Source organism: Chroicocephalus ridibundus, chromosome 7 (assembly GCF_963924245.1).
Source record: "Chroicocephalus ridibundus chromosome 7, bChrRid1.1, whole genome shotgun sequence".
Classification (NCBI taxonomy): Eukaryota; Metazoa; Chordata; class Aves; order Charadriiformes; family Laridae; genus Chroicocephalus; species Chroicocephalus ridibundus.
In genome coordinates this window covers 56838447-56853813 of record NC_086290.1, presented here as the reverse complement: position 1 = coordinate 56853813, position 15367 = coordinate 56838447, and the positions used below count along the sequence as shown (strand labels likewise).

The window sequence follows — 15367 nt, the reverse complement described above, 5'->3', positions numbered from 1 at the left end:
TGGCGATTCGCACTGAACATATTGATATGTTACGGTATGCCAACAAAAATAATTAGCATCTTCAAGGCTTTTTACACAGCCGCAGCACAGTTGAAATGAAAACAGATTTCAGGAACCAGTCCAACATAAACACTGGTTCAAGTATGCACGCTCACCTCTCCTCATTGGCACTGTCATTGGCTTCACTACGAGAGAGGAACACAGAGCGATACAAGCCGGCACCGCACGGTTTCACTCTAGTACGCAACGACTCCTACTTTGCTGACAGCTCTCACTGAGGGATGGCGCAGGCAACACGTAAACAAAGACTGAAGCTAACAGTTACCACTCAGGTACGGAAAGAAGATCCATTAAGAACCAGCCAACACCAATTCATGTCTTACATCACCTGGTAACCTAGTATATGCTTCGGCAGCCACATGAGCATCAGTGGAAATATTTAGAAAGATGTTTTGGCCAAAGAAAATCTACAACTTCAAAGCTGAACCTTAAGCCTTCAACTCGGTTGATACTTCTTCCTTAACAGAGCAACACACGATAGCGAAGTCCAACTGCACTGAGCAGCAAGTACAAGGTACAAAGAGATAAAATAAGTTACACAACAGGATGGGGTTTTTTACCTTACAATAAATAGCGCTGACCATGTACTTGCTGGGGGACACATTCAAAGTAAAGCTAAAGCTTTACGAGCGGAAACCGGAGAAGTATCACAGCCAATGCCATACCTTGGCTAAGGAAAAAACGCCGTAAGCTTCTTTACCAAAAAAAGCATTCTCTGCTTTTCAGAAGATGCAACAAGTTCACTTTGATGAGAGACCAACCAGTAGGAGGATAACTTATTTCACAGATCGAAAGGAGACTAAAAGCAGAAGAAACTAACATCTAGTATAGTGTTTAGTTCTCAAAAATATCACTGAAGAAGCTGAGGTCAACCCACTAGCCAAAGATGTGTGAGCCCAAAGAATTAATGAGCAGGAAAAGCTTTTAAAACCTTAAAACTTGTAAGTTTAACTCCATGGCAGAATGCCTCACCTGACTCACAATTAAGAATACCGTCTTCAAGCTAACAGCTACCAACCAATGAGAATCAGCCTAAAAACCAAACCACACCTAGAACGTACCAATGCAGCGCGGATTGAAGATTTAATAATAACAGGCCCCTGGCTCGCTGACTTCAATCAGTTCGCCCTGGGTACCCTTCAACATGATTCAAACACAGTCACAGCAACAGCCCCTTAGAGCACAACTGAGCCGCATGACAATAAACCTGCTTTTTGGCTGGAATTTCCCAAGAAATTTAAGACTCTCGGAGAAGTGTCATTGGGAGGAGGATAACCAAATCTTACAGGCTGTTATTAAAAAATAAATAAATAAACCCTGCACTTAAAACTACATTACAGATTTAACAAGAACCCAACGTTTTTAAACCCACCTACAGACAACCCCCCTCTGCAGCCCGAGAGCCCAGACCTGACCTCAGGGAGAGCTGCAGAGGTAGGAACGCTGATTTGCCAGTTATTCCTTCTGGCAGCTCAAACCTTTAGCTCAGAGCAAATGGTATAAAATACATTAACAAGGAGGAAAGGGGGTGGGTGAAAACCTGAGTGTCTGCCTATCAACCCACACGGAAAAGCTTCGCAGGGGGTGGGGGGGACAGGAGGGAAGTTAGGCGGATCTAAGCGCCAAACGGTCAAAGCAATCAGATTATTTTGCTAGCATCCCAGGCTAATTGGAAATTAAACCAAGTGTGTAATGGAGTTAATGAAATACAACGTTCTGCTGCTTAAAACAGGAACCTCTGGCTCTCCATCCCATTAAAATGAGGAGAAAAATGAAGAAAAGGAGGGAAAAATTAAGAGGCTCTGAAAAGACGCTGAGGAAAGGCAGCCTTCCCCGCATAGCTGGAGGCTCCCACCCTCAAGAGAGCCAGGCACCACGTGATGTTTTCCAGAATGGAGAGGTGCGGACATTTTCGAAGAGCACGCTGAGCTTGCATGATACGTTCGTGTCATTAAGCACAGAGTCCCAGGTGGGATATTAGGGGCATCCGCATGGATGCCTATTTCACAGGGCCGCTTGTTTTCACGGCCACAGACGATGCTGTGTGCCTCAAAGGTCCCTAACAAGTCACCAACACAGACCAGCTCTCTCTCTGGAGTACGCGACCCCTCCTTCTGTTCACGTTAATTATATCTTACATCCACAAGCCCCCTTTTTACTTTCCTTCCCTAGAAACGGTCTATGAACTATTAAAATGGCCCAAGCCGGCAAGTCAGAGAGCCTACATGAACCTCTTGCACCATTAACGCACGTTAACGTGTATCGCTTTAAATTAAAACTCTGGGAAACTAACACATCTCCAGTCTATGTACAGTCCTGGAAAGTAACACCTCACCTGCTCAGCCTTAATTGTGACAGATTTCCAGGGCTGTGGGTAAGTCATTCATCTTCCGCTAATTCCATTGCAGGAGGTTGTACTTTAGCACCTAAAAGTCTGGAACTGCACTGCTGGATACACGATCGGTTCCTGAGCACGTCCCAAAAATTGCTGGAGTGGGGAAGACCCCCTGCTTGGTTTTTTTTGCAAGTGGGATGAATTTTTCTGGAGGTGGCAATGAAAGGGAAGTCTAAGTGTTATGCTTCCCACAGCGTGCTTGCCCTAACTGGTTTTTGTAATTCCCTGCATTTACTGTGCACTGCAAAAAAATGCCACTTTGTGGCAGATTAAAACACCGCTCCTGCTCTCATGTCCTTGCAAAATCAGAATGTGTTAGTTGTAAGACAGGAAACCATATTTTCCCCAACGGGTGAAACTCTTATGGTAGGTGGGCGAGAAGCCGTTCAGGGGTGGCTCCAACACGAAGGGTTTCTCCTTGGCACAGCTGAGTCCCCCCCAGTGCAGGAGACCAAGGGTCTGCAACCCACTGTGCTTCTTCCAGAAAGCACCATGGCCTGATCCCAGCCTGGATCAGGCACCTGTCATACACCAGGAAGGCTTCTTTTGCATTTTTTGGTGTTTTTTTTGTAAGGCCCTCTGCATTTCCTTGCAGACGTTCTCACTGGCACCATCCAGTGGTAAACGGCCGTCTCTCTGATCCAAGCAGCTATTTAGAAGAAAGTCACCAGATAAGCATCAACAAAAACTTTATGTAGCCCTATAAAGGGGGGTGCAGAGTTACGAAACATCATCGCCACAGCCTTTTGTGACAAATGGTGCTTGTCAATAGCTAGAAGTGCCTGTTCCGATTGAAAATGTGACATCTAGACACATGTCAACTAACGTCCCCAGCACCCCGATTGATACTAGAGATCCTGGAATGATCTATTCAGCAAAACTAACACTCTGGAAATTAGACACGTGCTGGTGGCAGTAAGTGGACGGAGACAGGTCTCTGATGGATGAATTTGTCAATGAAGCTTTATAAATGAGGGGTCTGGGAGCACAGACTCTGCGCAGTCATGGGAATTCATGCATTATCATACAAACTCATTGCAGATCTCTTCTAGTATTCAAAAGGCAGGGGAAAACGTGGCTTCTATGGAAAGCATTCAAGACCAGCATCCCTCATCCACAAGCCTACCAAACAAGAAAAAAAAAAAAAAAAAACCCAAAAGAAATACGGTCCTGCTTACGGGCTTGAAATTCCCTCAGACCTGTTTAGGATGACAACCTGGGAAAAAACCACCTACTCGGTAAGTCAGGCTCCAGCCTTTCTCTGTAGAAGCAGTTGCAGGAACTCAGCCCAAAGCCCAGAATGGGTGTCCACGGGCAGCGCAAGCAGGGTCAGAGTGGCTAACCAGAAACCGTGCCATCCACGACAGATGGCATCAATCCCTTCTCCCCAGTTTAAATCCTTGCAGCCCCACCGCTGCAGCACAGACCGGCTTCTGAACTCCCCTGGCAATCTCCCCCGTTGCCACTTTTACGCATCCCACCACACACATTAACATTGCCACAGTTTTATACAGGCTCCTCCACAACTTCTACCTATTTAATTGCCAGCTTGCTACTGCTAACTGGCTGCTTACTTCGTAAAAAGTGTTGCTCTCCCTCCTGGGCAGCCTCATATAAACAGCAAGAATGCCCTGTAAAAAGCCCCAAAGTGAAGCCCCTACTCTTCATCAGCGCAACACTCTCATTCACTGTAATATATCCGACACAGAGTAAACAAATTCCACCTACCGATGCCTACAAATGCCATCAGGTGTCTCCCAGAAAGAAATATTATCTCCACCTGCAGCACAAGCAGATTAAAAAAAACCCCAAACCACACATAGGACCAATACAGACCTGGTTGGAGGACTTCATTCTGCAAGACCTAGGCTGAAAAAAAGAACGTTTTACGGGCAGTGAGGCAGCCAGGGTATCTCGGAGGCAGTGATGACACGCTGCAGAGGCGCAGCCCACAGCTCCCAGCAATATTCAGCTCCAGACTAGGATGTGAGCTTTCAAGGCCTTACCAACCTTCATGAGCAGGACTCATGAACCCATCCAGGAGTGGTGCTTCACTCCTGGTACCAGATAAAACATCAGCTGCAGGGGGGGGAAAACAGAACTGTGAGAAGTTCCAAGTTTCCCCGTGAGAAACCAGTGCTTTCCTGTGCCCGTGAAAAAGATATGTTCCACTCCCTCTTGTACAAGAGAAGTCCCCGGCTGCCTCCCACAAAGTCCTTTGGGGACTCAAAGGACCACCAACAGTTTCTCAGCATGGGGCCCATTTCTCAGCTTTATTACACAACCAGAGAGGAAGAAAATTCCTGCAAAGTATGCTTCTGTTTCTAAACAGGCTCATACCTCAGGGCGCTATCTCAAAGACATACTGCTTACCAGCTAGTAGGAAAAAAACACAAACCAAGATGAGGACCTTCTTCCTCCATAACGTCATCCAGGAAGCCCAAACACGCACCCTGAAGTTGTGGCTGGCAGAGAAGGAACCTACATGGCTTGCAGTCACAGCAGGAGAGACAAGAGAGCACTGTGATCTGTATCAATAGGTTTTTAGTCCCGTCTCTGAAATATAGAAATTCAATACTGCTAGAGGGAATTCCGATTAGATCAAGATGGACCTCGCCACCTCTCATTGTCAGATCTCAATAGATACCCTTCTTAGGGCAGGTTATTAAATGCTAAAGGAAAAAAACAACCAGGCACAACAAAAGAGTTTAATTCTATTCCACACACTTGGTATGTTTACTAACCAGCTTCTTATGCCATCTTAGTTTACTCCATATTGATTCACAACAGTGTTTCTCCCGATAAACTGTGATGTGTAGATGGTGTAAACCAACATATTATTGGACAGTACATAAGTGCTATGTCTGTAGAGGCCAAAACCACAGCCACACCTTGGAAAGCTTTGATCCAGCACACCACAGTGATCACGCAGAATATGAGGAAGAAGAAATGCTACAAGAAGGAACTAAAAACCCAACAGCACATCAAAACGAACTGGGAGAAGGTGACATCATCCTAACTTAAGCCGTATAGACAAAAGGTAGACCGACAAGAAAACTATTCCATGGGTTAAAAGTTACCCGAGAAGGTCAAGCATTGAAAATATTTGGAGAGAGAGAGGTTGTTCCATTCAGAAACCAAAAGACCAGTAAGGCTTAAGATGGATTTCATCTTATGTTTTTCTGTTAATATTTACATTCCTGAAGAAAACCAAGTGCAGTGATAAACGCCAGGAGGCAACTTGTTACAAAACAAGGTGTCTGAACATCAACAGCTTTGGTTCTGCTTTAAACTGCTGCCATCTCGTGGTCTTGCTCTGCACCATCAGGTCTCAACACTTGCAACAGCCTAACGATGAGCAATCGGTCATTAGGTCCAATTCACAAATTACAGAACAAGCCAGTATCAGGAAAAAGAAAAAAAAACAGTTTGTCCAAGACTTCAGAGAGGCTCTGGCCACCAGCAGGATATAACAGACCTACCTCTCTCACCTCCCTGTTATTTACTGCTGTTGCTGGGCGCGAGCTGCGCTCTGCAGTGATCTGCCGTCCAGGATTGAGCAGGAATCCAGATGAGCAGGAATCCACAAAAATCCTGGGATGTTATACTGAAACTGTATTTTGTTAGAAAATGAGGATTATGGGAGGACACACTTTCTGAGTTGCACTACACCGAAGTTACCAGCAAGAAAGGCCCTCAGGAATGAAGAGATCTAGCAGCACCGTTGACAGCCCAACGCAGCCAGGCCCCAGGTTCATGTTCATCTAGGTCTGGTTCTGCTGAGCTTTACACAGGGAAATGCAGAGCGAAAAAGGAGAAGCGCTTGGCTTAAGCCAGCTCTGGGAAGAAATGAAGGTTCTTTCTATGGAGAGAAACTCTTTGGCAGGATCCCAAGTGGCAAAGGGCAGCCACAAGCACTTTAGGTCCGTCTGTAAAATGAGATTAAAGACTTTGTCCACAATCAAAATTCTGCAGTGTAACCACCCAGTAACTGAACCGTGCCCTTGTATGCGTTATTGGCCCATTGCCCGCAGAAGGTAAAACATCTCAGATAACTCAGCTGAAACGCAGTAAGCCACCAACCCATCTGGCAACTTGCTATACATATATATGTATCTCCATATCAATACATATGCAATTAGAAGTTTTAATTAATTCATCCAGGAGAAACTGCAAAGCTACCAGAGATTTTTCAGAAAAAGCTAGTGAATTACCAGAGTCAGGTGTCCTTTAATCACACCCGGAGCCAGCTCATCTGGAAGGGTGCAATCCTGCACCTCTTCAAAAGATCACTCTATTACTGTATTTGAACCAAGGCCAGATCCTGATAACAAAAAGCCCAGATAAAGGGGAAAAGCAGCTTGGCTGCACACCTACAGCACCTCAGCGGGATTTCAAAGCAACGTGCTGAACATCCCCAATCTCTGTTCACGTGATTCTAGGATAATAAACTATTAGCCCAAAAATACGAAGAAAAAAAAAAACCCAAAACATTTCTGACAAGGTCACCTCCAACTTAGTCATCTTTATGAGGAGGGTGATTTGAGCCGAGAGAAAGATGCACCCTGATCTCTGCACAATTACGAGGCAATTAGCAAGCCACAGATGGGAGTTGTTACTCTACCCAGCACACAGCTAGAATGGTTAGTACTTGCTCATCTGCTAGAGGCAGCCAATTACAAAACCATAACAAATCCTTCTTAAAGACTGTTTTTCAACAGGATTTTTTTAGCTCCTGCTCAAAATCCTCATTTCTCAGAAGAGAGAACAAGCGTGGATTTCCCGTCTAAAAAATTCTGCTTCATTAAGTGTCTAACGTTGCCTATTTCCACAAGTCATCAAAAGAGGAAAAACATTTATAATAATATAAATATGAATGAGTTTCATATAATATAAATATGAATGATAAGAGGTTGTCGTGATTGAGATGCACCATTTACAGAGGAATAGGCCATAAGGATAGATCCATCCGTACCATTCTTTCCAGTAATCTTTCTTTTGATACCAGTTACTGACACACAGGTTTTTACTTAAAAAGGGCTTCCAGGCAGGGCTGCATTCCACCTGATCACAGAGAAATACTTCAATAAATATCACCTTGCACATAAATATGATTTATTTGGCAAACACGACTCCTGGTCACCAGGAACCCCTGCTGGAATTTCACATGGAGAAGGCGGCAATGAGCTGGATGGTTTGACTAGGAAGATCAACCTTAATTAGGGGAGGATAGCTCCTGTGCTTTTGAGGGAACAACTGTACCAGAAAGGCATGAATTTCAAAGTGGACCTAAGCAATAAACTTAACTAGAAGGAATGTCTGTATCTACTAAAAATTGTAACCGGATTAAATATTGTATTAAGTCAGCAGCTATAAAAGCCTCAAACCTGATAAAAATCTCTCCCCATGCACCCTTAAAAAGCAAGAATATAACACCCTGTCTACAGTTAAAACCTAGGAAACAGTACACTGAACACCAGCCACGTCATCCTCTCAAAGCTGCAGATCTGAAGACACGCCACAGGCCTCTCCTCTTCATCACTATCTCTCTTCCAAATTGCATTCTCCTGCCGTGAGCCCCCAGCTTCAGGAAGAGCAGGCGAGTAGGACACGAGGCGGGTTCTGTGATCCCGCGCAGCTTCAGGAGCTGCAGAGCCACCATCAATTGCAGCAGCTGCAAAGGTTTTGCTGTCCCAGCCCATCCTCATTATCACCAAGGAGCTCATTAGTTGTACTGGTGTTTTATTAGGAATCCCTGTGCTACTTTTGGTGGTTTATTTAGCAAATGGAGCATACGCTGCCCTTTGGTATTTCTCCTCTTCTCTCCATTCATTTAAGTCAGTATTAAGTTAATGTGCTTTAGAAATAGATATCGGTGCTCTCATAACAGCCAATGGTTCATTTACCAAAACAGTTAGTTCCACAGAGATCAATGAGCAGAAAGGGCAAGGAAAACCTTATTAATTTCTCCTGAAGTACCACATCTTTTCAGCCTGAGCTCCTCAACACATATCCATGTCTCTGTAATCAGCAGAAGAAAATTAAAGAGTTGGAACCAAGGCTAGGAGGAAAATAGGTTACATCCCTTTCCACAGCATGCTCCATCACTGCCAGGAGCTAGTGAGTGCCAGGGGCCAGCATTTAAGTGGGACTAAAGCAGCCCAATCAAGTACTTTCAGAGGCTGCAAGGCACAATCTTAATATCAAATTAAAAAAAGCAGGCGTTCCCCTACGTGCCTCAAAATTGCCCAGACAGAGAGAGCATCTTTGAGTAGTCATCAATATTCATGCAGAAACCTGCCATAAAGAAAAACAATCAGGGAGGCATACAAAAAGAATACCTTGTAAAAGAGCCAGGTATCAGAGGCAATAGGTGCCTGTATGTTCCGATAAACACCAGTGCTCACAGACTTGTGCCTGTGAAAGTCTGACGCCTTTAGTCTTATCGCCGCTAGAAAGTTGAAAGAAAAGCAATAAACAGCTTTTGCTCTCCCACTAAAGGAGACAGTACCTTACCATCTGCACCTGACTTACCCAAACCTGCCCAAAGACAGCTAGGACAGAACAGCAATTTGCTTTATGTAGTTTGATTCATGCACCACAGAAAGAGCTGTTAGACCTGCTCTAATAATGTGAAATTATGTCTTTAAGCAGAGTCAAATCAGATCTGTGCTCTAGAAGAGTTAAAAAAGTAGCAGTCACAGCCTTAAACTCTGAGTTAAACCCAGCTGCAGAAGTTTTCTTCCCTGCTAGGAGTTACGGTATCGGCACGCTCACTGGATTCTGGTAAATCATAGGAGAAAATATTGAATGAAAGGATTATGCAGTGGGGCACTTCAATCCATTATGCACCACCTTTTAGTTATAAAATAACAGTGGAAGATGCCTGGCGTGGAAATGTACCCTTCATCAACCCTATGAAACACTGATTTAGTAGGTAATTTACTCCTGTGAAATTCTTGGTCGTGATCTCCACCTCTGCTCTGACGACTCATTTACCTTTATTAAAAACGTAAGCATTGATTTTCTCCACTCATTACAGGCCAGTGGATTTATCTGCATTAGTGAATGAATTCATCCAATCTTACTCCAAGAAAAGATGAAGCCTGCAGGAAAGCAAGAGCTACAAGCTGTCACCAAGGTAGCAGCATCAAGTATTTCTTGCTCTTCTGACTCATCTGATCAGGAAGTTAAACTTCTGCTGCAGCGCTCGACAGGCAAAAGCCCAAACACATCTAAGAATAGAAGGCATCCCCTATTTTCCAAGGCAACAAATGTTTTCTAACCAATGCATTCATCACGGTGCATCGGTTGCAATTAAAAAGCCCTTACATCTCTGATTATCTGACCATGACAAAGTCAAGCAATGCGCTGGAAGGACATATACATTACCATGGGATTGGAGTCCGCAATCAGGTCACGCAGGGAATCCAGAAATCCTTGGTCCTCCACCATCTGGGCATTGATGTCATGCAGCTTCGCCACACAGACGGCTGCGGTCTTTCGTACATATGGGTCTTCATCCTTCAGACATTTGCGAAGAGGCTCACACAAATACTCTGTGATCTTGTCCACCCTGATGCACCCCATTGTACGGACGGCCAGAGCACGGATGAGAGGGTTTGGGTCTTCACAGTCCTGCAAGGGGACAGAACATGCAGTAAATAAATCTGCATCGCTAACCACTGATATCTTCAGGCTGTTCTTATTTCAAACAAAAAGCACCCTCTCTGATTATGTGCTAAAAAAAAAGGGCAATTATTTCAGATCAGGGATAAAAGGTGGAACTCGCTGGTTCACAGAAACATTCTACATCATCTCAAGATGTTTTCAGGCTACGACAGCTTGTAAAATAGCAAGACTGTGATCTTGGTGTGCCTTGGTTCTCCCCAGGCAAAGCTTCTTTCAACATGATCTAGCGGCCAAATCCAAAGTACAGCTAACGCTAGAGGGGCAGATCTTGCCACCCAAAAGCTAGCCACAGGCAACTTTCAGGCAGAATAAAATACTGGTTTCCAGCCTTACTGGCTTAAAGGAGAAAGAGAATATAATGGGAAAAGTCAACAATTAAACACAATGCAAAAGTCATCACGGCCTATTTCTCACAGGCCATCAGTTGCAGACACAAGCATCCCTTAACTTTGCAACATATGAAGCACTGGGCAAAGGCTACTCTAGAGGTGCTTTTCTGACGAGGAAAAAAAAACAAACGCAAAGAGAAGGGAATCTAACACTTTATACTTCAAGCCTACGTGATTTTCCATGCATCCAATCCATCTACGTCTCTGAGCAACAAATACTCCTCCAAAACCAGCCCATAAAAGGATGGATGCAGGCTAACCCACAAAAGCATAAGGTACATTTACCTTTCGTGGTTTAAATTTCCTACAGCCAAAAAAAAACACCTGAATGTATCACTTTTCACCCACCCAAGAGAAGTGACATGTCTTACCAGTGCATTCAACACCTTGAACTGCGAACTGCGTGTGAAGTGCTCAGCTAGTGCAGACTAGCGTCAACGCTTTCTCTTTACTAACACTTGTCCCTCAACTTGCCAAAAGGGACATCAGACACCTCCTTGCATGGAAAAGCATGAAGATTGAAAATATGACGTACATTTGTTAGCTCATTCTAACCGAATTACACTTTTAAGATCTGAGAGACAATATTCTTTCCGGAGAGGCAGGTGGGACATCTTCTCTGGCCAGCAGAGCAGACATGCTCTCAGCCTAGGTCTTCTCACCTCTTTCAGCCCCAGGCATCGTAACAGAAACTTAAAACACAATCAGATTCTTCAGTGTCTCAATGCTCTAGGAGTCTCAAACTTTTTCTAAGCGCTGGCTTTTAACTTACATAATGTGGGACTGAAAAAAACATTTCCTAGATAAGGAGAGGCAACTTGACAACAGAATTAAAGGCAATACAGTGATCAGGCTGTTATTTTTTCCAGTGAACCGTCCTTCAGTTTCACCAGAGATAAAGGTTTTCCACACAGAGCACAGCTGAAACTTTCAAACCATAATTAGATATCCAGATGACAGAGATACTATAAAGGCTGGATGATGAACAATATAAAATCTGTTATCCAATACCAGAAGCTGGTCTTTAATGATGATAGTATCACCATCCCTGGAGGTATTTAAAAGATGGGTAGACATAGTGCTTAGAGATACAGTTTAGTGATGGTTTTTGTCAGAGTTAGGTTGATGGTTGGACTCAATGATCTGAAAGGTCCCTTCCAACCTGAGCAATTCTATGATTCTATGATAAGTAAAATGACAGAAGCAGCTTTCCTTGGAGCAGGCTCTCTCATAACCACTTACAGGGGTGCTTAACTCATCTCTGCAATAACTAGCAGCAGCGAGTGAGAGGGAGAAGTGTTGGATTCAGCATGCCAACTCCTTATTTTCTGCTCCTCTATAAGCTTCCCAGCCCAGACACTCGAGCACAAAAGCAGAGATAAACAATGGCTCAGAAAGGCTGACAGACAAAGGAGACACAGTGACAGCCACTGCGCTGAACCATTTTCTGATGAGCCACAGGAGCACATTACCTTCACAAAGCTGTTGACAGCCATAATGGCCATATCGGGCTGACTTTTGGCATAGTTCATCAGGTACAGGTAGACCAGCTTCTTCAACTCCAAGTTGTCGGTCTGCATGCAGTTCACAACATCAGGAAAGAGTGAGCTGGACAGACAACAGTAAGCAAGAACACAGAAAAAGCAGTGAGATTACATGATATACAAAGGGATAGTAACAATATCAAGGAAGCCAGGAAAACTGGTGTTCCACCCTAGCTATCCTGACGTCTAATGAGAGGTCAACTTCCCTCCCAAAACAGTTTGCAAGGGCTTTTATAATAGCTTTATCATTTAAACTCCTCCAGGGCTTTAACATCGGTCAGTTCTGGAACATGTGAAAGCTAATGCAATTTCCTAAAAGCGTTTTAACTGGGGAGTTCACCAAACAAGAAAACTCTACCACGCCAGGCCTGGAAATGAACCCACAAGAAAAAAAAAAAAACTGCTTAAAAATGTTTTGGTAATGCAGGAAATTACAAAGAACCTGTCAAATTTCAGACTAGTAAACTGTAGAGCAATTAGGAGCTTAAACACAAATATCAGGTGGCAATCTGTAAAGAACACAGGATATCTGCAGCTCTCGGGTGTTTATGCTGTAGAGATCTAAAGGTGAAGGGCAAGTGCTGTTGGCTAAAAAGATTCTTTTTTCCTCCTTCCAGTTTGTCTGTTCCTTCATTCTCCAATGAAGTCATGATGCTAAATTTGCAACCTTATATTAATTTCCGTGGCAACGGACCACACTAGCATGAATCCAGGACTACTGCGCCTTTATGGTAGACTCCAGCAGCAGAAGCTGGAAGGGAGAAAACATTCACTCAAGCAAGTTTTTCTGGTTGCCACAAAGACAGAAAAACGTATTGGGGTCCACGGTGCCGAAGGTAAATGCCCGTGTCCTTTAGTCACTATGAGGGAAAGGTTCTGTTTACAAACCACCGCTCATTTTAAAGCGTAGCTTAAATCTATGCTATGACAAGTAAGGCTAAGAAAAACACTTGGAATTACCTTTGTAACACTACAACCCAGGGCAGTAAAAGCTGTGAGAAAGCGTCATCTAAAGTAACATATAAAATAGTTGAATTCTGGATGGGTTTTTAAATAAAAAGGGCTAATAGGCACCTAGATAAACTCACGCTGAAAACGCTGGTTTCTTTTGCTTTCAGTAACAGGAATGAGCTTGAGAAACCTGTGAGTGCGGCACAGCCAGCCTCAGGGGCACAGCCAGCCTCGCTACCCAGCCGAGATGACTAACTCAGAGCTGTTCCACGGAGATGCGTGCCACTACACCCCACTGAGTCCCAGGAGAACCAGAGTTGCTTTTACCTGACATCCTTCCCCACCGTCATGGCTGCAATAACCTTCTTTACAGCTTCTTTCCTCTTCTCCTTCTTTTCATTATTGAGTTCAGCCTTCAGCTCAAAAATCTCTCCTGGCAGAAGACAAAACAGATTGAGCCTCTTGGGAGAAGAAAAGGGTCAAGCTTTAGGGATAACTCAGAGGTGACTTTTTACTTTCCCAGCCTGTTGTTCCCATAAAACCGGTAGAGCAGCATGTGGAAGTTGTCAGACCTTATGGAGAACGGGGCTCACCGAGAAGCAAAGCCGCGACAGTCAGGGAACGACATGGGCTATACCTAACAAAAAAGCAGTTAACACGAACCACGCTGCATGTTGCAGCTCTCCCACTTCTAGAACATGAAATCACATCCCTGTCTGTTTCTCAGAGGCAACTATTACATAACCAGGACGAAACGATATTTGGAGACACCAGATCAGTGCCAGCACGAAAAAAAACCCCTAACTTAGCTAGGAATTTTGCCCAGACTTCTTAACTTTTGCTCATTGTCGCCTGCTTCCTGCAAATGCCGTGAGAAAACAAGCAGACTGCAGCGTAGCCCAAATGCCGCGATACACAGTGGCAGAATCAGGAAAGCACACATTTAGTCCAGTGGAATAAATTCCTTCTGAGCTAGAAAGACAGAGCTGCTACTCACAAAAGCAACAAGTAACACAGCTCGCCTGGATTCGGAGGCTGCCAAAGCAGCCTTTTCCATAACGCTAATTCTTCCAGATATTACTGCACAGGAAGGCAGTTCAGGCTGGATCACAGAAGCGGCGAAGCAAGTTTGCAAGATAAAGAAACACATGCAAAAGAGAGCTTATCAGGCCTTTCCAGACAGAGCAAGTGGTGTGAGGATAACGCTCCCAACCAACAGATAGCTTTCCCCAGGAAGGACAACAAGCAGCATTCCCACGGGAAGCCACAGGCTGAGGACACGTTACAAATATCAAAATATCTCTGACAAAACACATGCTAGCCCCTAACCTTCGATTCCTACACACGAATGGCACTTTGTCAGATCAGCAGCACTAATTACTGAAGAGCCTGGCACAGGCAGACTAACAGGTACTTCAAAAAGAAGAAGAGAAGTTACTGTTCAGACAAATGCAAGTGCAGCGACCACTCATCATAGCTCCTGCCTGAGACAGAGATGCTGGCATTACTCACACGGAGACGCTGCCCTGGAGCAGAGCTGAGCCAGCAGCACACTCGCTACAGCTCCCGCAGCACAGGCTGGCCTCTTGCAGCCACCCCAGAAAAATCTGCCTGATGCCTTAGGACTGAACTTAGAGATGTTCCTTAGAAAGACGTGAACTGCATTTGCTTAATTGACAAGATCATTCGGAAGCTTAATGAGACATAAATAGATCAATGCTGTAGTTTTTTCACTGGCAAGCGTTCATCAGAAACATTCAGCCATTCTGAAAAGGAGAGATTAATGGAAACCATTTTCTACATCTACTGGAGAAAGATGAGCAACATCAGGCTTAAATTGCAGCCAGCAAGAGTCGGGATATACTGTTTTGTTTAAGAACAGGTTAGAAAAAAAACATCTGCCTGGGACAGTTTCAGCAGAACAAGTCATCCACTGAAACAGGTGAATGGGTAAAACGTCCCCGAAGATCCTTTCCCGTCTTCCCATTTTTAATGGCAGCAGTTTGTCCTGAGGTGAGGTGACCACCACACCTACAGTAAAGCCAAGGGCAAGTCAAACGGAGCACTGCAGCTTTGGAGAAAACGGCAATAGGAAATCTCATCATCTTTGCAACACCTTGATGTAGAGATATACACTTATACCTTAAATATTAAATGTCTCTCAATCAACCTAATTCTGTGACGCTCAACGGAACAACCATCCTCAGTCTTGATCTTATTAGTCCATAACTAAAACTTTGTCTCTGACCAGACCTGTGCTCAAGTCCCAACGTTTTCTTCTCTGATCCTTGAAAAAGCAGCAATTTGGGTCATTTTGTGCACCACAAAACCGTATA

General features: G+C 44.3%; 1 protein-coding gene across 4 annotated transcripts in view; it reads right to left on the bottom strand.

The window, feature by feature from the left end:
- Positions 1-15367, bottom strand: part of AP2B1 (adaptor related protein complex 2 subunit beta 1) — an 81184-nt gene that overhangs the window by 61237 nt on the left and 4580 nt on the right. For 3 of the 4 annotated variants that reach the window (XM_063341264.1, XM_063341266.1, XM_063341265.1), the window contains exons 3-5: positions 13359-13464; positions 12009-12144; positions 9848-10093 (exon numbers count right to left, since the gene is read on the bottom strand). In XM_063341264.1, the coding sequence (XP_063197334.1) occupies positions 9848-10093; positions 12009-12144; positions 13359-13464 (488 nt within the window). Of the gene's footprint in view, positions 1-9847; positions 10094-12008; positions 12145-13358; positions 13465-14028; positions 14165-15367 lie in introns of those variants that run through there. The other variant, XM_063341267.1, reaches the window with a different exon arrangement.